This window comes from Kryptolebias marmoratus, linkage group LG22 (genome assembly GCF_001649575.2).
Source record: "Kryptolebias marmoratus isolate JLee-2015 linkage group LG22, ASM164957v2, whole genome shotgun sequence".
Taxonomy (NCBI): Eukaryota; Metazoa; Chordata; class Actinopteri; order Cyprinodontiformes; family Rivulidae; genus Kryptolebias; species Kryptolebias marmoratus.
This window is the reverse complement of record NC_051451.1, coordinates 16,350,922-16,374,916: the sequence shown is the minus strand read 5'-3', so window position 1 is coordinate 16,374,916 and position 23,995 is coordinate 16,350,922. Positions and strand designations below refer to the sequence as shown.

Here is a 23,995-nt window from a genome sequence, read left to right as displayed (position 1 = left end):
TTGCTCCCATAAAAAAAAACCTGCCTAAAATCTTTCAATACCAAACAGCTCATTCTGCTATTTCGTCTTGTTTTGAGCTTTTGATACCCCAGGTGCTGACAGCCAGGTGACTGATTGGCTCCTGACTCTCAGCACCTGCTACAATGGTCAGTTGATGTCTGTTCCAAGCATGCCACATTTTACAGATCTGGGTAGGGCTCGTGCCATAGGACGGCTTCAAGCTGGTGTTCTGCAAAACCAAGTCCCAGGATTATTTGGAGTGACCTCTGGTACCGTGTCCGTCGTCCAAGTTCCATATCCTCCAGGATATGGGAATGGAGAGGATGGAATGACCTCCCTGCCACCCCATTGAACACCTGTGGGATCAGCTCGGGGGTGCTGTTTGCTCCTGAGTGACCAACACAACCACACAAATGCTGGTTGAAGAATGGGCTGCCGTTCCACAGCAGTGTGTGACCGAGCTGGTGAGCAGCATGAGGAGGAGGTAACAGGCTGCTGTGGCTGTGTATGGCTCGTCCACATGCTACTGAGTCCCCTGTTTGTTCAATGAATCAAATAAACTGCAAATTATGTTTTGTTTTTTAGGATTTCAATCACCCAATCCAATAAATGACATCAAACGAGGGTCAATAACAGAATAAGCTGTCTGACATTGGTAAAGAAGATTTGGCAAGTTTTTCATGAGTGCTATCCCCATACTCTGCTTCTCAACCCGAAAATGCATTTTCCTTACAGATGTTGAACCATTTAAGGGAAAATAAACAGGCTTTCCAACACTATAAGTTTTGTTCCCATAAAGTATGTTACAACAAAGAAATAAGTTTATGTATATATTACATGGTTTGAGTGATTTGAGGGAGGTTACCTGCTTCTCTCTTTTGCACTCTGTGGGGAATCTGGACAGTGTATGTGCCTGGTATTCCAGGTAAACCTTGTGGTCCTGGGTCACCTGTAATCATATAAAACAATCAGTGGGGATTCCACTATTACTCCTGAAACTGTGCAGTGTTGCGTCAGTTCTGTTCAAATGTACCCTTTTCTCCTCTGGGCCCTGGGTACCCTCTGTCTCCCTTTGGTCCTGGGGTTCCTGGAGGACCACGGACGGTGCCGTAAGCTGCGTGAAAGCAAACACATTGAAGAATTTAACAAAAGCCTCCAGCTAATCTTGTCGGAATAGGGTTCTATTTTTGAGGTTTTTGCATAGGACATGGTAACTCTGGTCTCTCACTCCTGAAGAAGTCCATAAGGTCAGCTGTGACATTTCCATAGGTTCCAATCACACGACTGTAGCCAGGTGGGCCGGGAGGGCCGGGTGGACCAGGAGGGCCTTGAATTGCTCGGACACTCGTCCTCAAAGGTCCTTCGGCAACATACTGCTGCAACAGACCTTGGTCTGCAAAACAATAAGTAGAACATGTAATCAGAACATAAGTGTCATAATTTTTATCTGTTTCAATCAGAGGAAGAAGATCTCTCACTGATCCTTAACCCAAAACCTACTTCAGCTTTATTCAAACCTCTGAATCAGATTTAATATGTTGTTCTCCAACATAGTTAACTTCTAATGGAGTAGGACAACCAATCTTGGTGTTTAACATTAAAAAGGTCTCTACATTTTGAAGTCATATTCCACTCACTCTTGATGTAGTCTGTGACCTTCATGGCAACGCTGGAGTAGTCCATGGTCTCAGCGAGCTTGCTGGCATCAGCCTCTCTGCGCTGAGAGCCGTAGCGAGAGTCGCCCTGAGTGTAGCTATGGCTCTGCGTGTAGCTCTGGGAGTAACCGGGCTCTCCACGTTCCCCTTTCGGTCCCATTGGACCTGGAGGTCCCGGAGGGCCGATGATGGCCCGTCGAACACTGTCGCCTGAAGGACACAGTTCACCCATGCAGTCAGAAATGATGCTCTGCTACACAGATTCTGATCTATTGGTTTTTGTACCAGAGCAAAATGGTTTTTTAAAAAAAAGGTTTTAAAATAATAAAAAAAATACATCAAAACATTTGACTTGACTACACATAATTTACCAAAAGTTATGCCAAAATTGACATCCCGTAATCTGGTGTTGTAGAAGCATCTTTAGCAGTCTGTATTAGTAGTAGTCTTTATTATCTCATCAATGAAGCACAATAAAGAGTTAGGAATTTTTGCCCTCTTCTATAATTTTTTGTAGTTCATTGATGTTCCTGAACCTTTGTGTTTATGCACCGCTCAGACGGAGGTCTGGACTTTGGGTCATTTCTTCAACAACATGAATGTTTCCGTTGCAGATTCACTGTATGCATCCTGACCAAGCATCTCCACTTTGGCCGTGTTGGTTCAAAAGGACATGTTCTGTCTGTGTGTGGGCTGTTAGAGGCTTACTGGTCAGATACTGCTGAAGTTCGGCACGAATGCTCTCCCGAGGGAAGTTCCCACTGTAGGAAACTGATCCCGTGACAGTGCCTGGTGGACCCTGTGGACCTGGAGGACCAGGAAGGCCAGGGGGACCTCTGAATCCTGAACCTGAGAGGCCAAAGCCAAATAAGGAACAGAGTTAATTTACTCTTATACTCTTTTTTTTCTGTTTTCGCAGAGGTTTACTCCACGCATTAAAGGATCCTACATTTTATGTTGCTGCCTTTCTGAAGTTGACAGATAAACGAGAACACTTCAGTAATCAGCTCGGTCTAAATAAATGATTCTCTCCTTAGTTCCTCTCAGACCCACCCTGCAGGTAACGCTGAATATCCTCCAAGCTGTAGCCACGACCTCCTGACCCGAACACGGTGGCAGTGGAGACTCCCGAAGGCCCCTGAGGACCAGGAGGGCCAGGCAGCCCTGGGACACCTGGAGGACCAGGCAGCCCTGAGACACCTGGAGGACCAGGAGAACCTTGTCGTACAGCAGAAGTGATCCACGAACGGAACTCTGAATCTATGTGGATGAAGATACAACGAAAACAATGAGGAAGTGACATTTGGAAAACTTTTTTCTGCTCCAGTTTGTATCTTTTGTTGGAATTAATTTTGGAAAAGGATCTCACTTCTGATCAGTGCAGAGTAGTCAATCGTAGCAGTCAAGCCAGAGCCTCCCACACCTGGAGCTCCGGGAGGCCCAGGAAGACCTCGTGGCCCTTGTGGACCTCTAGCAATCCCCCTCTCTGAAAATCACAATAAGCTGATAAACTGGCATCACTTTCAGGGTCAGTTTTCCGTTGCAAACTGATCTTACCATTCATGATATTGAAGACATATGTGGCTACCTCCTCTATTCTGTAAGTGCCTGATAGTTCTCCTGCTGGTCCTGGGGGCCCTTGTGGCCCTGGTGGTCCAGTCAAATATCTTCTCACGTCGTCTCCTAGGACAGCAGAGACATGGGGATTAGTTTTTGTACATCCTCTGAAAACGCACTTCAGAGTCTGACAAGAGGAAAATGATAGAGTTACAGACACAGAGGGTTAATCTGCATCTAAGGCTGCATGGTCCAGTTAGGGCATAAACTGTACTCACTCTGAAGCATGGCAATGAGAGCAGTAACCGTCAGGGATCCAGAGGCAGGTCCAGGTGGTCCAGGTGGTCCTGGAGGCCCCTGAGCGCCAAATCTCAGGCCTGAATCAGAACCTAGAAGTACAAAACACAGTTAAAGGCTGTCACATCTCACTAATTCTGATTCGTAAGTGTGTAGTTATCGGTCGTTTAATAATATAAACCCTCACGTTGAAGGTATGCAATGACACGAACAGAGATGTCCTCTATTGAGCCTGATAAGGTTCCAGGGGGTCCTGGAAGCCCAGGTGGGCCTTGAGGACCTTGAGGACCTTGCGTACCGCTAAGTCTGTATCTACCTGTGGAGGAGGGGAAAAAGCTAATCAATATTCTGTGCTGCTCTTTTAACAACCTGCAACTTCTTTTCAGAAAGACTCTTACTCAGATAGTCATTAATGTACTGCCGCACGTCACTCTCAGAAGTGAAGGAGCCAGTAGCGGGACCAGGAGGACCTGGAGGACCAGGGGGGCCCGAGATGACCGAAGCTGAGCCTGAAAAGGATAGTTACTATAGTTAGAATCTGGTGGAAAACAGCTGGTTTCTTTAAAGCTACAATGAACAATTTAGATTTTGAAAAAAAAAAAAAAAAAAAACGAAACCATTTGTTCTAAAAATAATAGGAATATTAATGACCAGAGTACTGAATATTTTACCTGGAAACCCAGGAGCTCCAGTGTCCCCTTAGAAAAAAAAAAGTTTGATCATCACATGACACACTGGCAGGTTTCTGAAGTAGAATACGGACAATAAAGCTCTGAGGTGCTTTCAGCATGTTGTCAGCTTTACCTTTGACTCCAGGTGGTCCTGGCCGCCCAGGAGGTCCTGGTGGACCTTGTGATCCAGGGATCAGGTTTCCTTCATAGGTCAATACAGTGAGATGAATAACAGTACAGGAAAACTCAAACTTATCACAACTTTGTCTGTGTAGCATAACCGTTAGTTGAACAGATGGGCTCACCTGCATTAGAGCCTCCTGGTCTGCCTGGAGTCCCAGGCACACCTGGTGAGCCTGGTTCACCTGAAACACAAGAGACAGTGATTCATACTGGAATATTTACCGAGAAACCTATGCTAGTCTTGTAGATGCACATACATTAGTCCAAAATATAAAATCCAGGTTAAAAAAAAATATGTCATTTTAAAATGATACCTGGGTATCCACGTGGTCCAGGAGAACCTGAAATAATAATTGAGATGCCAGTGTGAAACGTTTAACGAAGCAAAGGAGAGCAGCGCAGAGTGAGCGATCCAGAAACTTTACACAGTTTGATCACCTGTTGATCCTTTCGACCCAGGCAGCCCAGGAGGTCCTGGTGGTCCAGTGTAAATTCCTGTAAGAAGAGCAGAGCTGACTTCAGTTCTGCTCACCTCAAAACCAAACAAAGACAAAAAGACAAGTTTCCATTCTGAATCATACCGGAGCTGTGCGCAAAACCAGAGTCCCCTTTTTCTCCTTTAGGTCCAGGACTTCCATAACCTACAGAGCCCAAATTCAATAATGAATGTGACATAGTAACAGCTAGGGGGTGAATTTATGTGTGAAACAGAAACTTGCCTGGCTGGCCTTGAGGCCCAGGTGGTCCTGGAGGTCCCTGTCTTGAATCACCTGATGAAGGCGTATTCAGAAACAGCAGAGAGACATTTTTAAAAGGATCTGACTCAGCCTGACCACCGAGTGATTCCAGTCAACTTTTGTTTCGTCTGAGTGCGTTTTAAAAAAGAAGGCTGTGTCTGACTTACCGGGACGTCCAGGAGGCCCAGGTGGACCCGCTGGGCCACGCAGGTCTGAGAGTGAGACTTCCCTAGAACCAAACTGCCCTAAAGCAGGAAAAAATAAAACGTATTAGTAATGAGCTCCTGCTCAAACAGGCTAATCCTGAATTGGGTTAACTTCAAAAAGCAATCAGTTGTAGATGTACAACCAAGAATTACTTCCTGAAAGTTTCTTTAAGATCCACCCAGAGGTTCATGAGATATTTTGCAAACAGACAGAGACACAAAAACACGCACACGGGTGATAATATGCAACAAAATGGACAAATGTGCCCGCTTGTCTGAAGAAGTTCAGCTTATTGTCGTCAGCAGCAAATTAAAATGCAGACTTGTAAACTTTGCCGAAGTCAAAATGTAAAAAAGCACAAACCGTGACAAGTCTGTTTTTCTGATACAGGTCATAACAAGAGCAAGTAACGGCAGTGGAAAGTTAAAGTGTTCTCATCTGTTATTTTTTTAAAGCACTGTTTTGCTTTGAGTCCGTTCAGCATCAAACTGCATTTAGCGGGAGAGCTAAAAAAACAACAACAAATCTATTAGAAAATCATCAAAAACTCACTGATACTGTCACTGATCCTGATTAGTCCAGGTTCTCCTGGGTCTCCCTTATATCCCCTGTCTCCTTTAGGACCTTTGGTGACAAAACAAAGCAACTTTCAAACTCTGTAAGATCCAAATCTGTAAAACACAGTTTAGGAATTAAACTGTACAATAACGTACCAGGTGGGCCAGGAAGACCGGCGGGGCCAATGGGGCCTGAGCAGGTAAAGTAAGAAAGTTGCAGTTTGAAATTTGGTGCAGTCCTTTAGTTTTATTATGCATCATATAGAGATTGGAAACCAAATTTGAGAAAACCGTCAAAACTAAGACCTGATAATCCTGGAGGTCCGGCAGGGCCGGGAGGACCAGAGGGCCCAGGTGGTCCTGGGATGCCAACAGAGGTGGAGCCAGCTGGAGCAGAAAAAAAACAAAAAACAAAACTATCAGATCTTCAAACGTTAAGGTTATCAAAGCTGCAATAAAACATCAGTTTTTATTAAGTTTCCTGACCTGCATTGATGATTCTCCCTGGTACACCGGGTTCACCTGGAACACAAACATGTGTCGGATGCTGAACATCGAACAACAAAATAAAAACTAGTAAATAAAGGCTAAACACGTTCACAGCAGTTTACCTTTGACTCCAGGTTGACCTGGATTCCCTGGTATTCCTAACAACATGAGAGAACATCGTTAAACACGGGAAACTGAACCAGTAGCGCAGCTGGATTCTGCATCCATAAACGAGTTCTACCTGGTGGTCCTTGAAGCCCAGTGGTTCCTACAGACGGCGAGATATAAACACGTTCAACCACGTACTTGTGATCAAATTAATCTTGGTAAAATTAGCGTTGGATCAAAGTGATGTCACCTGGAAGTCCAGTATTTCCAGGAGGCCCAGAAGGACCTCTGAGTCCAGGGGGTCCAGGAGATCCTTGTTCACCTGAGGTCCAAAAATAAAAACCTGAGTTTCTGCTGATCTACCACTTATTCAGAAGTGAGCATAAGTTTGGCCCTTTTTTTTTTTTAGAGGACACACGTTCTGTGTCGACTTAGTAAATTACCTCTTGATCCTTTTGCACCTTCTTGTCCAGAAAATCCTGAAAAAAAAGAAAATGTAAATATAAACACAGACGGCTGGAGCAGAGTTACTCTAAGGTCGAAATGTTGCTCCCTGTACGTCTTTCTCGTGAAGATTCAGTAGATATTCTGTCACAATGAAATGAATATTCACAACGTTTAGAATCGATCACGAGGCTCACCCATAGATCCTTTGGAGCCTTTCTCTCCTGCTGGTCCTGGCACACCTGGTATACCTGTGTCACCTAAAATAACCAAAGAAGAAAACTGGTTCAAATGGTCTCTGACCCCCACAGGTCCTGTAAGATCTGGATGGAGCTACAACAAACCTTTGAGTCCTTGAAATCCTGCAAGCCCCCTGTCACCTGCAGAGTGAAAGGAGTCGTTCTTAAAATCCAACAAAATTCCTGGGTGTATTTTATGTAATGAAGTTATCAAAGGCTGTGTCAAACCCACCTTTAGCCCCAGGTAGTCCTGCCTCGCCACGGAAACCCTGAGGACCTGCTGGACCTGTGACAAAACAACAGCGGCGATTGTCGTCATCATTCACATTTTCAGCTGCTGGTGCTGAATTTGAAATAGAAAATCTTTCACATGAATAAAAGAAACTGACCTGGTGGTCCGGCTATTCCAGTGGCTCCCTGAGCACCTATAAACAAACAAATTCATTCACACTTCCAGCAATTTATACAGCCGTGTAACCAAAAATCAACTTCAAATAATTGGCTTATACTTCAGAACTAAAAAGAAACCCAATGCTTTACTCTTGCTTTTGGCTTTGGTATTAACAGCAAAATAACAACGGCAGTTAAATGTTTCACTTGAGAAGAGATGATCAGTGTTTTCACTGAAATGCAGAAAATCTGACTTTCTGTCGGGGCTTTCTTTGATTTTCCAGATCAAGGTTGGAAACTTTGTTATTTAGCCCCCTACAAGCAGCTTAAAAGACATTTGAAAATGCAGATGATGAAGCTGACTATCTATGTTGTGTTTTGAATAAAGTCACAAATGCACCTGTTTTATTACAACCACAGGATGAACTTGTGAGAAAGTCTTGAACAGCACTTTGAGGGTGGCATATGTCAGAAAAGGACGCCACAACTTTGTTTTTTATTTTAAGTAATGTTATAAATAAATACTGTTTTTTGGTCTGTTTGTCAATAAAAAAAATATATATATTTTTACTGAAACGCCAAGTTGTGCTCACAGACTGTATATTTAACTCCCCACTGCCCCCTGGTGCTGTCTTTAGTTTAAACATCATGGACTGATAAACCTTCAGTGTCAACTGGTTGGTTTTCTTTATTCTTCTTTTTTAAGTTGAAACTCATGTTTACTGCCCTCACCTTTTTGTCCAGGCTCACCAGCCAGTCCCACAGGTCCAGAGGGTCCCTGTTCTCCTCGAGCACCTGCACAAATCAAACACATGAGACCCTGGAGCGGTACATTGTTTCTGAGTCAGAACAGATGTTTTCTCACTATTAAAAGCTCTGCCGGTCATTAGCCTGACTCAACCCCCCCCTCACCTTTCATTCCAAAACCTGGAGGTCCCGTATCACCTCTGGGCCCAGGTGGACCATCACGACCCCTGATACCTTGTGTCCCATCCTGTCCATGTTCACCTGATCAGACATTTTTTTTTTTTAATTCCTTCATTCACCCATGGTTAACTGAAATGTAGCATCACAGTCTGAACAGAAACACTCGCTGTACCTTGGTTTCCTTTCTGTCCTTTTGGACCCTCGGGGCCAGGATGTCCAGGTGAACCTGGTGTACCTGAGGTCAAAGGTCATAGTCAGGAAAAAAGGAGGTTATTTAACAGTGAGAGGGGACAACATAAAGCTCAGCTGGTGGAAAATGACGAGTCACCTGGAACTCCAGGATGACCAGAATCGCCTGTAAAAAGACAAACATTTTAAAGAAATATTAGAAGTATTGTCAAGTGTCACATGTCCTTACAGTATTTGACAAATTATGTGAGTTTGGATTTCATGAAGAGCGTAGACATCACCTTTAGGTCCAGGAAATCCCCTCTCTCCCTGCACTGATGTTGCAAGAATAGCTGAGACAGAAAACAAGATTTCAGAGAACATAAACTTAGTTTGTGTGTGTGTGTGTGTGAAGGTGTGTGTGAGTTCATGCAGTACCTCTGAATTCCTGTGAATACGCTTCAGACCGTAACAGTTGCTTCATGGCCATCAGGAATGCAACTTCATCTGTTACACTCAGTCTGGTACCGAGGCTGGTGCCACCACTGGAAGCACCAGAACTAGTACCAGCACCAACACCGCCAGTATCGCTTTTTATGATAGTGCTGCCATCACTGCCTTTGTCAACAGTGGCACCACCACCACCACCCAGACTGATGTTTATTTCTGTTTTGGAACCCGAGTTTCCACCTCCTCCACCTCCATCTCTGGTTGCCAGGACGGCCGTGTGAGTACCACCACTACCGCTGGCGCCACTGCCACCGGCACCGGCAGTGGCACCGGCAGTGGCACTGGCACCGGCGCCAGCACCAGTGCTGGCGCCTCCGTTTCCATAGCCGTTGATGTCATTTGTAGAAACAGACAGCCCACTGGTACGGGCAGCAACCGAGGCCTCGGTCTTCAACTTCGCCACTTGGCTCTTCAGCTTCCTCACATCCTCGGCTGGAAAAACAACATTTAAAGAATAATTTGACAAACAATTAAGACAAAAGCAAAAACCAAATCCTACGTCTAATTTTTAAAAAAAATTCCTTTAAATGTTGATTAATATTGGGGGGTTGGCTTCCTTGTTAATGTTATTGTATATTATATATATATTGGGGCGGTGGTGGTTCAGGAGTTAGGGGTTTGTCCTGTAATCAGAGGGTTGCTTGTTCGAGCCCCCGCTCCAGCTGTCTCAGCCATTGTGTCCCTGGGCAAGACACTTCACCCGCCTTGCCTACTGGTGGTGGTCAGAGGGCTCGGTGGCGCTGGTGTGATGGCAGCCTCACCTCTGTCAGCCCGCCCCAGGGCAGCTGTGGCTACAAAGTAGCTTACCACCATCAGTGTGTGAATGGGTGAATGATTGTAGTGTAAAGCGCTTTGGGGTCCTTGGACTAGATAAAGCGCTATATAAGTGCAAGCCATTTACCATTTACCATTAAACTACAGCACAGTAGTTCCATAAAGAAAAGACACATACTCTTAAAATCAGGTGATCAAACTAGCTACCTTCAAGACTTTTTAGCTTTTCTTTTGCTAAGAGGCCTCCCCTACTGTTAAGTAGCTACCAACTGTTAAATGTTGTCAAATGTTAAGCATTTAAAGCTCAGTCGTTAGAAAAACACAACTAATCCGTTTTCCCAGACACAGCACGAAAAATGTCAACATAAAATATGGAAGTGTGATCACACTGGTGCCGAACGGTCTGTGGGATCCCTGTTGTTAAATTTACAACACGTTCTGCCACTTCAGGCACAGCCTATATTTGAACTACTGGCAGCATTACAAAAAAAATCTTTTGATAGTTTCTGTTTGCAATTATTTCATCAATACACACGTTGCTAATGCTGCAATACGTCGATATTAATGAAAAATTACAAATCTAGTGCTTTTTTTTTAATGTAACAAATCAAGCCCTGTCAGTGCTCTTGAGGGATACTTAGAAGTTTGTTCACAAGCAGAATAAAATTTATGGCGCTCTGGGAGGTGTATTTTTAAAGTGACTCTGAAAAGAGTTATTATTTTTGGTGCCAGTTGTTCTTAGCTTCCTCTACACTTTCTGACAGCTTTAAAACTTGAAAGGTTATTGGTAATATAGTAATTTTTTTTAAAAAAAGAAAGCATATAACATGTAAGTTCTAAATCATTTTATCCCCTTTAACCAACAGCAAACACTTATTTTACTTCATTGTTTGCTTTCTGACTGAACAGACGGAAAAATATTGGATGAATGTTGAATCTGGAGTAACTGGTGTGTGTGTGTGTGTGTGTGTGTGTCAGTAACTGTTTTCTTTTTAAGTTTTTCAGTCTCTGCTAACCTGATTTGTACAGCCTTACACGCAAGCAACAATATACTTCATAACAAATTCTACAGATTTTCTTTCGCAGGTTCTTGTTAGTCCGTTTTATCAGGATAAATCTGCATCAACTGTCTCGCTGCAGGGTGAACACACTGCAGTGGGTGATGTCATCGGGCGACTATTTCCAAAGCTGCTCCACAGACAATGAGCGCAAGAGGAGGGCGAGAGCCTGGAGAGATCACGTTTCCAAGGGCAGTGACTGCATGTGAAATAACGCTCACCAGCTTGTAAAAGCCAAAACAGAATTCTTATTTGTACAAAAACAATCCCTGCCAGACACCAGCTCCAGACCCCTCAGGCCTGCTGAGGCGCTATCTTTGGGGAGGAATTTATTTTCCCTTGGTCCGTTATTGTTATAAGCCAGTGTTACCCAATGCAATGAGGCCAAACAGGAGTCCCAGCAGGAGGAGGCCGAGCAGCAGCAGCCCCAGCAGCCACTTCCACCAGGAGCAGCACGCGTCGGAGCAGCAGCAGAAGCCTCCACCTCCAAAGATGCCGCTGTCTCTGTGAATCTCTGAGGACAGAGGGAAGAACTCAAACTCTGAAAGATTCCCACTCATGTTATTTCTGTTATCATATTAACTTCAAATATTCAAATTCGTTTTAAGAAAAAAAAAAAACATCTTCAGTTGATCCAAAATCCTGCTGCCAGAGTTCTGATGAACATTGGAAGGAGAGATCGCATTTCTCCAAATTTAGCTTCTCGCCACTGGCTAGCTGTAAAGAATTTTGACTTCTAGCATGCAAAGTTCTCAAGAACCATGCCCCATCTCGTATTAAAGACCTCATTGTTCCATATTTACCTAAAAGAGCACTTTTCTCTCAGATGCAGGTTTACTTGTGGTTCCTAGAGTTTCTAAAAGTAGAATGGGAGGCAGAGCTTTCAGTTATCAGGCTCCTCTCTTATCGAACCAGCTTCCAGTTTCTGTCCATGAGGCTGACACCCTGTCTATGTTTAAGACGAGGCTTAAGACTCTTTGATAAATCCTATAGTTAGGATTGGCTTTGGTTTCCTGAGGTATCCCTTAGTTATCCCTCCTTTAGTTGGCCAAAAGTCTAAAACCCTCAAAATATTCAATTTGTAGTAATATATAAAGAAAAGCAGCAAATGTGCATCAGGATATGATTGTTTTTATACTTTATGGGGGGAAAAAAACACTGAAATAATTTATTTTGATAATTAAAACATTCCTAACCGAATGATGTGCTGAAAAATACCTGCATAGGTTGCTTTGTCTTTCATCAACACTCCGGACGACCCATCTGATGGAGAAACAGACGAGCGTCACCCGTTTCTGTTTTAAAATCCGAGCGGTTTTCAAAGTCAATTTATAAAAACTACACGCTATGTGGTCCGTGCTCACAGTAGGAGTTGCCCGTTTCTGCTTTCAGTTGGGCCGTGTCGACATAGCTGGAAATGAGCTTCTCCTTCTTTATTGAATCTCCTGACAGCGAACCTGCAGAGCACATAGCATGAAACACAAACCAGCAGCTCGACAGACGCAGTGCAGCTTAATGCAACACAGCAAAAATCAAACTAAATATTAGAGTTTAACGAGAACAAAAGTAAGCAAATGTATTCAAATTAATTATCAGCTTCTAAGAGTCTAAATTCAGTCTAATTTATTCTGCGAAAGCTATTTTGGGGGTCTTGTGTCAAAATAGGACAACAGAAACTTCCCTTGTTTCTCCAGAAGGGGTCAGTGTGTTCATCACTCACCTCCTCCAGCATGAACGCCGCCGCTGCTGACAGTGGTGAACTGCTTCCCACTGTCTTTGGCCAAAATGAGCATTTCTGCGTCTCTCCTGGCCGGAACGTTCTCCTTTTCGGAAACCACATACTTGTAGTCTCTCCTGTAGGCGTCGTCAGCTTGGGATCTCGTAGCTGATGACAGGAGACTCAGTCAGGAGGGATCTGAGCGACGGAACTGTTGCCGAGCGCGAACGTTTCCGGACTTACTTGTCGAGACTGCAGAGCTGATGACGCCGCCACTGTTTGACACGTTCTTCTGAACACCGTATCCTGCCAATAAAAAACACACCCTCTCAAATAAAAAAATCTGTATCTTTTTATTTTTCAGCATAAAAAGACATTTGAGAAAGCTCAGACATGCTGCAGTACCTCCAAGGTTTGCAGAGACGTTGGCGCCACTGGTGGTAAGAACACTGCCAGAGGTGGGTGCCAGATTATTCTGAAAGCCATAAACTGTAAACACAGATAAGGAAATTGAATTACTTAATTTGTCACAGAATTGGCACGCTTGCATTTCAAATACAATCTCAAATTCATCAACGTTGGGACCTGGGGTAAAGTTTAAATAAAAACAGAATGCAATGATTTTCAGACCTCATAAACTCGTATTTTATTCCCAAAGGAACATATGAAATCCTTTCTTTAAAATATGAAATTGTACTATTTTTAGAAAAAAAGGTAATTATAATAAATAATGGATCTGATATTTGTACAACACTTTTTAGGATGTAATCAGAAGTGAGGTACCTGAGAGGGATGGGGGTGAGACGGGGCTGATTGGTGGGGACCCTCCTGGCATGTTGTTGGTGCCGGCCTGGCCGACCTGGTAGGTGTAGCTGCTGGTGTTGCCAGCGGCGACGGTGGCGATGGAGGAGGAGGGCAGCGTTGTGGTGGACCAGGAGAAAGTGGGAAATGCGGCGTCCAGCGTGTCGTACTGGCCTGATCTCACACTATCATACTGTCCTGATCTCACACTATCATATTGTCCCGCTCTCACACTATCATATTGTCCTGATCTCACACTGCCATACTGGCCTGATCTCAAACCAGTATCATACTGCCCTGATTTCAGACTCATATCATACTGAACTGACTTCAAGCCGGTGTCGTACTGGCCTGAACCCAGGCTAACGTCATACTGGCTCGACTTGACGCCAGTATCATAGTGGCTTGATTTGAGCGTGACATCGTATTGGCCTGTTTGGACTCCGGTATCACGCTGCCTCGATGACGAGCCGGTGTCGTAGAGGCCAGCTATGTCAATGGTGTCGAACCCGGCTGTTCTCAAACCAGAGCCAAATGAAGATGAAACTGTTGGGGGCAAAATACACAAAAACAAAGATTAGTAAAGTGTTCTTATGTTCATTTTTTTTTTCTTTGTGATGTAAAAGTTATTACACAGTTTTGACAAAGATTAGCATGCTTTACTTAAAGGGTAAATCCATTTGTGATTTCAGTTGCAGTCTTACAATTGAACCAACCTGAACGCTTCTACACCTAAATCAAATCTGCTTCCTTTGCTTACAAAACGGACTGAACTAGTGACATTTATTCCCTCAGGTTAGGAAATCTTTTGGCGATAACGCTGGCAGCGGGTGTTGTGCTGAGCTGCGTTTTCAGTGCAGATCTAAACGGGGAAACAGAAGTCAGCACAACACCAGATGGGAAGCAAATGTTTAGAAACTGTCTACAAATTACAGCATCTGGCCGTAATAATCAGTAACACAGACAGGACTGTCTGCAGAATCACTTAAATCACCTCAAATGTTTATCTCTCCTGGTACTGCCATTCTAACAATTAAATAAGAAACATGTATGTTTGTATAGTTTAGGGTAAGTTTTAGCCTAGGGTTACTTTGTAGACAGTTCCTAAACTCTCATCCAGCTCATATTCTGACTTGTTTTTAGTCAAATTAGGTGTATTTTTGTGATGTAACACTGGTTTATGAATACGTTTTGATCCTGGAAGGAAAGCATTGGAGTAAATTTCCTCACTGAACCCAAATCAAGGTTTCCTGAACTGAGGTCAACGGATTTCCCCAACTTCTATTTTTATGTCTACACCTGGCCCCTGCCAGGCTCTGTAACTGTGGATGGTTCACTGGTAATAGCGACTCCTTGCCCCAGTTCAAGAAATCGTCTTTTTTTAGATTAGGCTTTGAAGAAGGAGATGACAGTGCAGCCAATAGGAAGAATCTGAGGTGGCATTAAAAACATGTGGGCCGGAGACAAAGTGTCTGTGAATGTGCAGCACGCGCGCCTCTCTCGTAACAGAATCTACCTGACTGCGTGGCCACTGAGACGGTCTTGGGCTCCGCGCTGGACTTTTTCGGGACAGGCAGCGTGATGGAGGCGCTGGAGGAGCGAGTGGGGCTGACGCTGCTGGAGCGGCCCTTCAGCAGCTTCTTCACGTCCTCCAGCTCTGCCCCTACCAGAGAAGTCACACAAACAGGGCTTAAAAATGCCGACAAACACAACTCTAACTCTGGAACAAATACAAGAGCTGTGACAGATTAATTTGCAAATTCTTTTCATTTCGAATAATTCAGATAACTGGATTTCATTCCTTTACCTACTTACTGACTCTGTTGTTCAAGTTAATAATGTTTCATACGTTTGTTTGTTATATTTCAAGAAAATAACCATCTAAATACTTGATAAAGAAAATTATTTTACCTAGAAAGTAGGAGCATTAAAGCAAGAGAACTAATGCTTTTTCAGGAGTCACACTATTATTATCCTGTTTTGTTTTTATTTATTTTTCTGTCTGTTTTTTGCAGTCTAACAGTTTCTGGGCACTTTGTGTTATTTTAGCCATTCATATATCCAGACGTCCAGCTCATTTAGGAGACGGGTGCTGTGACTTTTGGTTTTTGTAACTTTTATATTTTTTTGAATATTTCAGTTTATTTATGAATATTTTCCCCTCAGAATTACAGGAGATCCCTTCAGTTCCTTCATAAACGTTGTTCTCTTTTAAGTCAGCTTCAGCAAACTTGCTCTATTTTTGTCTTATTTTAGCTTTTATCCTAAGTTTTTCTAGTTTTAGCTTTTAGCTAGCATTGAGCTACTTTTAGCCTTTATCTAGTTTTGAGCTAACCGTTTGCTACTTTCAGTTTCTAGCTTTTTACTACTTTAAGCTAATCTTTTGCTACGGTTACCTATTGTTTTGCTACTTTAACTTCTAGTTACGATGTTGCTACATTTAGCTTTTAGCTAGTGTTTTAGGTTTTAGCTAGTGTTCTGCATCTTTCAGCTTTAAAAACTCAGTTTCAGCTTCTTCTGCTGAGTCAATCAGCACTCAGCACTTTGGCAAAAAACGCATTTTATCTAGTTTTTTTGTGTTATTTCCATGCTTCCTTTTAAACTTAACTCCTACTTTTATTTCCACAGCCCCAATGCAACAGTCAGCTCTTTCTTTAGGAGGTGAAAGGTGCTGCAGGGGACTTGTTGCACAATGTTGATCAACGAACAGCAGTTACAGACTTTAACCAGCAGGGGGAGAAACGAGAACATCCACGCAGCTGAGCGTCTCCACCGTTTTGTTTGAAAAGCAGGAGTGACTCATGTGTGCCACTGTTAACATCCAGGTCTGGCCTTTTACTTCTTCCCCACATGGTCTCTTTACAGACTAATTCACAATAGCCACTCTTTAAACCTCGCCCTGCTTCTTTTTTTCTTTTTTCTTTTTTTTTCAGGAAACTAACTGCTGTACATGTGCTTCTAATTAAAATTTCATGGCACGTAAAAAGTGGAATGTGACTTTATCATGCGCTGACTTTTGAGCCAAACCATTTGACAGCAACATTAATCTAAAAAGACACAGTGCATGGAAGAAATCTTCCCCAAGCCATGTGCTTCTTTGAAGAAAAACTCTTTTTTTCTTCTTCTTCTTCTTTTTTTTTTTTTGTGAGGGATTGCATAACAACTGCAAAAAAAGAATCAGTGACTCCGGGGGTCTTACATCTTCCGGCAGAGGGAGAGGCACTTTGTAATCTGGCTCTGATCTCGCTCTCTGGAAAAAAAAAGAAAGGAAAAAAAATCACAACACAGAACAGACAGAAGAATCCTGATTTAATGAAAAAAAGGAAGCTGGGACCATTCAGAATCAGATGGAGCATATATAATGATGGGAGGGGGGGGTTGTTGAATACCTCGGCTTTCGCTCCTCCCTCTTGAGGTGCCGGAGCCTGAAAACAAAAGGAAAACGTCAAGAACAGATCTGCAGAGTGAGGCTGCGTGTGCTCCTCAGCTCTCATGCGCCCTTACAGTAGTTGCCATAGTCTTTGCGTGGGAACTCTGGAGAGGAGTTTGCACTGGAGCTCCCTAAAAGACAACACAGCAGCGCTTCAGAAACAGACAAGAGACAACAAGACTCCTGATGTGCGCCAGCTGTTTGTCTCGCTCCCGGGGGCCTCACCGTCGTATCCCCCCGAGCGGCTGGATATGGTCTTCCTCTCCCTGAAGGCTGGCGACAGGCCTCCTGATGAGCCAGCAGTCTGCGCCCTCCTGGCACCGCCCGACGAGCTGGACCGGACCTTTGACACAGAGCTCACCACATAACTGCCCCCGCCTCCCCCACCTCCTCCTCCTCCCACTCTTCCGAAGCTCTCTCCATCTATGTAGCTCCCCCCTCCCTCGCCTCCACCCGAGGAGTCTCCCCCGAGGTAGATGCCCGAGGAGGAGCTGTAGCTGCTGGTCACACCTACAGAGGCTGGAGGGACAAAACACAAAAATATATAAAAGCTTTGTTGACTTAAGAATCTGTCATTTCATTATACTATGGATCAGACTTGAATTAACCCTCTCAAGGCAGGCGTTGCAGATTTGCAACAGCGAATTGCATATACCTAATTACTCCACATTCATATTTTATGAGCCTTATTTTACTCAGATGATAATTTCCCCAAATATCTGATTTTTCTTGTTACTAAAACTTAATTTGAGCCTGAGAGGGTTAAAACACAAAAGGCGAAGCGATGATGTTTTTGTGTCTGTGTTTGTACCTGGCCCCAAAATATCTAAACGAATAACTTTAGGAGTCAATCCGTTTTAAGACGGCCGCCACCGCTAATCAACATCAGCCAGCACAATAATGGCTAAAACTCGGTCAGTTCTGCAGATATTGATCCAGAATTGGACGTGGCAGTAACTGAGAGTCATTCCCAACACATACTCTGAGCGTGACATCTCGCAAGACTGCACGAGTCTGTTCCACATGTTCCTTTCAAGGTTTGACCAAAATGGCTACAACGCCATCATCAGATGATGCAACATATTTAATGCTGCATATTGTTTGCATAAATGTTTTTTTTGTTTTTCCCAGTTGTAAAACTTGAAAAATTGCTTGAAGATCTAAAAATTTAATCATTTCCACAGAATTTGCTATATTGGTTTCTTCATTTTGCCTGAAAATGTAATGAAAGAGCAATTTTTTGATGCAAAAAAGCCACATAAACATTGACTTCCTGTAAAAAGCGACTATTTGTTTAGTAAACGTGTTTAACTGTAAAGCTAACCTGCATTCAAGCAAACAAGTTTTTCTTTTACCAGCAATACATCGGATCCTATAACCTGCTGAAAGAGTCAGGAAAACGTTAGACGAGGTGACAACATTCAGTTTAACACTTTAACATGGAAAGCTGAGTCCTGATTAACAAAAACAAAAAGTGAAAACCTTTGGTGATATCTGTTATCTAGCTTTAGAAGCACAATCCTGTCTCATAAAATGTGCAGTAAAAATGTAGATGGCAGACTTCCTAACGCTTGCCCTTATAAAACGGAGCAACCCAGCTCCATTTCAACCAGTTGCACAAAGAAAATGCTTTGGCCTTAAGGAACGCCGCCTCCGCCGCTGCTCGGAACTTCCTAAAAACATCTCTGATGAGCAAACGAAAAAGTCGCTCTCTCTGTTTTGGGGTAAAAATAAAAACACATCCTCAAAGTGTGCGCGGCGACAGAAACCCCACAACTTCCCCGTTTTCGAGCCCCGGGGGGGGGATTGGAAAGTTGCTCTCACACGAGGAGAAGTAGGTTCCACCGCTGCTCTGCGTCAAGACGTTCTTCTCCAAGCCCAGCCCTCCGGCACCGCTGGACATGTTCCTGTGATTTGATCCGCCGGTTCCCTCTAGCAACGAGAAGACACACAACAAAACACGGAGGGGGGGGAGAGCGAGAGAGAGACGCTCTTATTCATCGGCTACTTCCTCAAGAACCAGCCGGCTGGAGTTTCTTTGTTGTGCTCCGGGTTCAGAGCGACAACAGTGGAGGTGACTGAGAGGAAAAGCAGACTCACTCGGTGGGAGAGACGTCAGTCTGGTTGAGGAGGTCACGGTCTCTGTCACGACTGCAGAAAAGACAAAACAGCTCTCACTTTGCGCATCCCAGTCTCTGCTCGCTGTTCTCGATTATCACACTACAGCTGATCCTTGTTGTGTCGAGATTTAAATTAACGTCAGGCTTTCCGCTGCCCTCGGCCCACCTACCGTGTCGGTCTGTTAGCAAAATATCTCACGAGCGACTGAACGGATTTTACCGAAACTCTCAGAAAGCAGTTGTTGGGTGTACATTTACAACCGATTAGGTTTCGGAGTCAACCCGAATTAAAATGACTGCCACAGCCAACTGAACTGACGGAACACAAAAATAGCTACAACTCATCCGATTTCACAGATATTGAGCTGAAATGTGGTCTGGGAGTAGCTAAGACTTTTTGCCAACATATACTCAAAGCACCAACTGATTGAGCAATATTTTCTCTTAATTTCTTTGGCTTTAACTGTTGACATGAGTCCCGTCTTCCTGTTAGCAAAATATCTCATGAACTACTGCACAGATTTAAATGAAACCTTGTGGATATACCGCTACAGCTGATTAACTTTCGGAGTCACCTTGATTCAAGACAGCCGCCACTGTTGATCAACATTAATTGACACAAAAATGGCTACAACTCTATCAGTTGTACAGATATTAATCTAAACATTAGTGTGGTAGTAGCTGAGAGTCATGCCCAACACGTGCTCTGAGAGCTACCGCACCTCGCGAGCTGTCACAGTATCACATGAGGATTTACCTGTCATCTTTTGGCTCAAATTGATTTAAAACTCTGGCATGAAAGGCAGCATCCCTTTAACCTTAATAACTGATCCGGGTACAATAAAGAAGATAATCAAAAGGTAATAAAGCTATAATTTGTGGCTTTAGAATTAAATGTAGCTAACATTAAATCGAGGCTATCCTGAAAGATGGGTTGGGTTTAAATCTTGTAAAAAAAGGACGAACATCAATCAAACGCCCGTTACGTAGAAAGATAAGGACTAAACACTGAGAACAGATACGTCAGCCTGTTCTCGTGGATTTAACCTTTTAGTTTCTGACCACATCTTTAGGCGTTTTGTTTACAGGGGGTTGCTGCACAAAGTAAAAGTGAGAAGCGACTGAGTCATCTCCTCATGAAGGCCCAGCGAGGTCAGCAGGTCACGGCGGCGTCCTCAGTGGACGTACGTGTATGTGTTGCTCTGTTGGGACGTCCCTGTCGCTGTGATTTTAACGGCACTTAAACGGCCTCAGTGTCACAGCGGACATACGCAGTTCTGAACTTTTCAGATGATTCACGCGGGCGCCCTTCCTCTCCCGGCAGGCCCGTTGTCCTGCCACAGCCTGCCGAGCTTCGTTTACAGATAAATGGACATTCCTTTTGGATGTCCCGGCGCCTTCTCGCCCCTTCCTTCATCTCTGTCCCGCTTCCCTCCTTCCATTTAGGGACTACTGTCTGCTTCGGAGTCAAGGCTATCTCGCTCCTGCTTTTCTTCACTGGCTCTCACCAGAACCCGAATCTAAACCTCCAAACTCTTCCAGCTCCTTGCGATCGTCTCGTCTCCTAAGATTATCCTTACTGGTGGTCTGAAAAGCGCCACATAGATAAAAGTTTACAGCCATCTCTCCGGGAGACGACACGCCAAACAAGCAAAGGCTGATTATACGTTCTTCACAGCTCCAATCAAACGTATAATCAAGCTGCGCTTGACCTCTTCACCCGTCTGTTAGGAGAAGTCTCCAGGTTCCATTCTAGCTGCGCTTGAAATGCTTAGCAAGGGCTACAGGAGGAAAACCCCGGGGGATGAGTCAAACCCACAGAGGGGTGGAAACTGAGACCACGAGAAGGCATGCGTCATGTTAGTAAGACCCCCAAAAGAGAGAAAAAACCATCACCGAGGTCAAGGGTTTACAAATATAGAAGCTACGTGCTGGGATATAAGGTTTCTGCGGGGACTGCGTACAGGTTTGTTTGACGATAGGGAAGTTTTGGGGTAGATGAACCCTTCGTGGTGGCTTTGTCTATTTGTCGTTAGAAAACAAACGGAAAAAAAAAGAGATCAGCTCTAAAGTTCTCACCCCTTTCTCCTGAGATGTCCATCTGCCTCGTTAAGTCGTCCATCCCATCTTCTCCGGTGAGATGAGGATTAAAAAACTAGAAAAAAAAAAAAAGATAAAAAACTGACTGTAGCCGTGCACATCCAGCGTGAAGCGTTTACTGATTAAGTGCAGAAAGTTGCATTTCAGCAGCAAGTTTGATGAAACACAAGCAAAGACCTGTGGTTGGATGTTCTGGGTTAAATAAGGAGCTGCTTGTTTACTGAAACGTCTTCCAGCTTATGACAGAAAAACTGCCGCCACATCAGTCGCATGATCATATTTGAAAAAGCCGCATTCTGCTGCCTTAAGTAGCTCGTTCTTTGGACGAATGCCCTCGGTGAGTGGAATTATAACATTAGTTCTGTAGCCGGGAACGCTCCCAGCTTGTTTACCTCTCATGTGAATCCCACATTAAAGCTGCGCTGGATCGTACATAGAACCGAGGAGAGTTCTGATTTGCTTTTGTGTCTTTGGAGATTAAATATGACAAAAGGAACAAAGAGACGTTGGTAGATGAGTGCACGGCTCTGAAAAGACCCATCGCCTCGCCACACCCTGCATGGACATTTAACCACTTTATCCTCTTTGATTTGTTGTTGGGCAACAGCGAAGCAGTCCTGTGGTTGCTCGTCGCACCCAGATCTCCACGTTTTAGCTCAAATTCAGACGAACGCGTCTCTTTTCGAGCAACAGACGCTCCATTATTCAGCCAAGTCAACTTCATGACAATAAGAATTTGATCAAAACAGAATTCAAGTCTAAGCAAATTAGGGCCTGTTTGATTTTTCTTCTTTTAATTTAGGAAATCACAATTAAATACCCAACAAGCTGGCCTTCTTTTTATAACAATTCTACCTATTATTACACCTACTGAGCTTTCTTTACATTAACATGTTTTTTTTTGTCTCAAACATGTAAAAATAGCAATGAATGCCTAAGTTTTTATACAGTTTTAGTTTTATAATCTAACAAACAATAGTTTTCCTATATGCAGTCTTTCCATGACACTTAAAGCAGGGTTCCTGTGAGTTTCAGTCTTTAAGACTTTAAGACTTTTTAAAGACTGTTGTGGTTCAAATTTAAAAGTACTCATTATAAAGCATGAAATCAAGCTTATATCATCAGATGTATCAAATGGTTTAGTTTGAAAGAGTTTGCTTTAGTAGTTTTCCCACATATATTAAATGCAATTCTGAAAAAGGAAAACAGAAGCGGGTCTACACTCACAGTAAACAAAGCATTCAGCTGAATCTGAAAAACAAAACCTGTGTAAGCCTGAGTAACGTGGAGTCTGTAGTCTGTGTAGGTAAACAAATACAGTCAATAAGTTTAACGTTCTGACCTGTTTCAGGTCCGGCGGCTGTTTTGGGAGGTAAACAAACACACATGGTTGTTGACATCTGGGCACAGATTTAGATTTTTCATTTAAGGACGCGTTAACCATCGATATGAGAAACACGTGATTATTTACTGTTTTTTCTTTCCTGTCTACATGACTTTGCAATGAGAAGCTTTAAGATCAAAGTAACTCATTTTAAAGCCTTTCGTTCCAATTCAATCCAAATTATTAAAAAAAAATACTAGATTTATTCGCAGGGAAGACTGAACGTCTGCAAATGATCGTCTTCCCACAGGGCCCGATGCATGATGGGCCTTGTGGGCCTTGTTCCAGTGTGAGAACATTGCAGATCCTCGGACTGGACCACAGCACAGAACGAACAAACGAACGCCGACGGCACATTCAAAACCTAAAAAGTTGACGCAGAGATGTGCAAATTTAAAGACGTGACTTAAAGCATTTTAACTCCGACGCTTTTTCTGCCTCTTGAAGACTCTGTAAGGTCATTTTTATTTCAAGCTTTTAGCCCACCGCCGGCCTTAAACAGCCCCTTTCAGCGAACTGGAAGTGGCCCGCAGCCCACCAGTTGACGATCACAGCCCTATAGCGCATTTTGTGGTCCGGTACCCATTTTATTTCCTTGGCGGAGGGGCCAGATGTGGCTGTTTCGGCTGTAAAAGCTGCAGAGGATGGTTCCCAATAAAACTCAGGAGTAAATCCCCTCCTTCTTATCTCATTAGGCAGGCCTGAAACTGATCTGAGGCGCAATTATCAGGGCTTGATATAAAAATAAAAATTCCTAATGCAGCAGCGAGATGCTGCAGTATATTTAGATGGATGTGAATATAGCACAGCGAGAAGAGGAAGGCGTAAAACTATCCTGAGGTGACCAGAAGAGGAAAATGATCCTGCAAAAAGCCCCCCCCCCGGTGGGTTTAATGCTCAAGCTGACAAGCACTTGGGGAAGGTGGTGAAGTCAAAGCCCCACCACCACCACCACCAGCAGCTGACAAAAATGAACTTGAGAAAACTCCCAAGAAGTGCTGCCACACAAACAGCTCCCAGACAAAAGGATTTTTTTTTTTTTTTAAAGAGAAAAAGAAAAAGAAAGTTTTCAGAGAAAAGCAGATTCTTCTCAAAGCCATACCTGCTGCTGCCAACTCCAACAGTCCTCTCAGGATGGGAGAGACTCTTTATCCGCAAGGAGGAACAAGAAGTGCGCAGGGATGTTCGCAAATGACCCAAAAAAAAAAAAAAAAAACTCTTGTCTTTTCTGTTGTGCCTTTGCGCTCAGCTTTCCCAGGCGAGTCCAAACAGAGAGGTTTGGGCCCCGGTCCCGGCCGCGCCCATCGGAGCCGCAGCTTGGCAGGCAGGTGTGGCAGTCTGCACGGAAAGCTGCAGAAGAAGAGAAAGAAAAGGAAGAATCAGAAATCAGCGCCTGGGGGAGCGCGTTCAGCTCTCTCCCTGTCTCTCCCTCCCTCAGCCCTGCGGACACTGATAGTCCTCCTCTGTGAAAC

At 43.8% G+C, this 23,995-nt stretch overlaps 1 protein-coding gene across 2 annotated transcripts in view; it reads right to left on the bottom strand.

Annotated features, from left to right (window-relative positions):
- The window catches only part of col17a1b (collagen, type XVII, alpha 1b), a 25,352-nt gene extending 1,357 nt beyond the window's left edge, over positions 1–23,995 (bottom strand). The window contains exons 1-53 of one of the 2 annotated variants that reach the window (XM_017431456.3): positions 23,626–23,995; positions 21,119–21,194; positions 19,020–19,070; positions 18,744–18,851; positions 17,145–17,438; positions 16,994–17,050; positions 16,879–16,914; positions 16,689–16,739; positions 15,006–15,152; positions 13,472–14,035; positions 13,094–13,177; positions 12,932–12,994; positions 12,692–12,856; positions 12,336–12,428; positions 12,190–12,234; positions 11,342–11,485; positions 9,068–9,571; positions 8,932–8,982; positions 8,790–8,816; positions 8,634–8,696; positions 8,447–8,542; positions 8,267–8,329; positions 7,534–7,569; positions 7,377–7,430; positions 7,250–7,285; positions 7,103–7,165; positions 6,905–6,940; positions 6,712–6,783; positions 6,595–6,621; positions 6,476–6,511; positions 6,351–6,386; positions 6,171–6,251; positions 6,021–6,056; positions 5,860–5,931; positions 5,268–5,345; positions 5,083–5,133; positions 4,945–5,004; positions 4,802–4,858; positions 4,678–4,704; positions 4,486–4,545; positions 4,314–4,382; positions 4,181–4,207; positions 3,908–4,018; positions 3,697–3,825; positions 3,491–3,601; positions 3,213–3,338; positions 3,025–3,141; positions 2,709–2,915; positions 2,364–2,504; positions 1,638–1,865; positions 1,229–1,393; positions 1,034–1,114; positions 866–949 (exon numbers count right to left, since the gene is read on the bottom strand). In XM_017431456.3, the coding sequence (XP_017286945.1) occupies positions 866–949; positions 1,034–1,114; positions 1,229–1,393; positions 1,638–1,865; positions 2,364–2,504; positions 2,709–2,915; positions 3,025–3,141; positions 3,213–3,338; positions 3,491–3,601; positions 3,697–3,825; positions 3,908–4,018; positions 4,181–4,207; positions 4,314–4,382; positions 4,486–4,545; positions 4,678–4,704; positions 4,802–4,858; positions 4,945–5,004; positions 5,083–5,133; positions 5,268–5,345; positions 5,860–5,931; positions 6,021–6,056; positions 6,171–6,251; positions 6,351–6,386; positions 6,476–6,511; positions 6,595–6,621; positions 6,712–6,783; positions 6,905–6,940; positions 7,103–7,165; positions 7,250–7,285; positions 7,377–7,430; positions 7,534–7,569; positions 8,267–8,329; positions 8,447–8,542; positions 8,634–8,696; positions 8,790–8,816; positions 8,932–8,982; positions 9,068–9,571; positions 11,342–11,485; positions 12,190–12,234; positions 12,336–12,428; positions 12,692–12,856; positions 12,932–12,994; positions 13,094–13,177; positions 13,472–14,035; positions 15,006–15,152; positions 16,689–16,739; positions 16,879–16,914; positions 16,994–17,050; positions 17,145–17,438; positions 18,744–18,851; positions 19,020–19,070; positions 21,119–21,161 (5,263 nt within the window). In that variant the 5' untranslated portion in view covers positions 21,162–21,194; positions 23,626–23,995. The remainder of the gene's footprint in view (positions 1–865; positions 950–1,033; positions 1,115–1,228; positions 1,394–1,637; positions 1,866–2,363; positions 2,505–2,708; positions 2,916–3,024; positions 3,142–3,212; positions 3,339–3,490; positions 3,602–3,696; positions 3,826–3,907; positions 4,019–4,180; positions 4,208–4,313; positions 4,383–4,485; positions 4,546–4,677; positions 4,705–4,801; positions 4,859–4,944; positions 5,005–5,082; positions 5,134–5,267; positions 5,346–5,859; positions 5,932–6,020; positions 6,057–6,170; positions 6,252–6,350; positions 6,387–6,475; positions 6,512–6,594; positions 6,622–6,711; positions 6,784–6,904; positions 6,941–7,102; positions 7,166–7,249; positions 7,286–7,376; positions 7,431–7,533; positions 7,570–8,266; positions 8,330–8,446; positions 8,543–8,633; positions 8,697–8,789; positions 8,817–8,931; positions 8,983–9,067; positions 9,572–11,341; positions 11,486–12,189; positions 12,235–12,335; positions 12,429–12,691; positions 12,857–12,931; positions 12,995–13,093; positions 13,178–13,471; positions 14,036–15,005; positions 15,153–16,688; positions 16,740–16,878; positions 16,915–16,993; positions 17,051–17,144; positions 17,439–18,743; positions 18,852–19,019; positions 19,071–21,118; positions 21,195–23,625) is intronic. The other variant, XM_037973542.1, reaches the window with a different exon arrangement.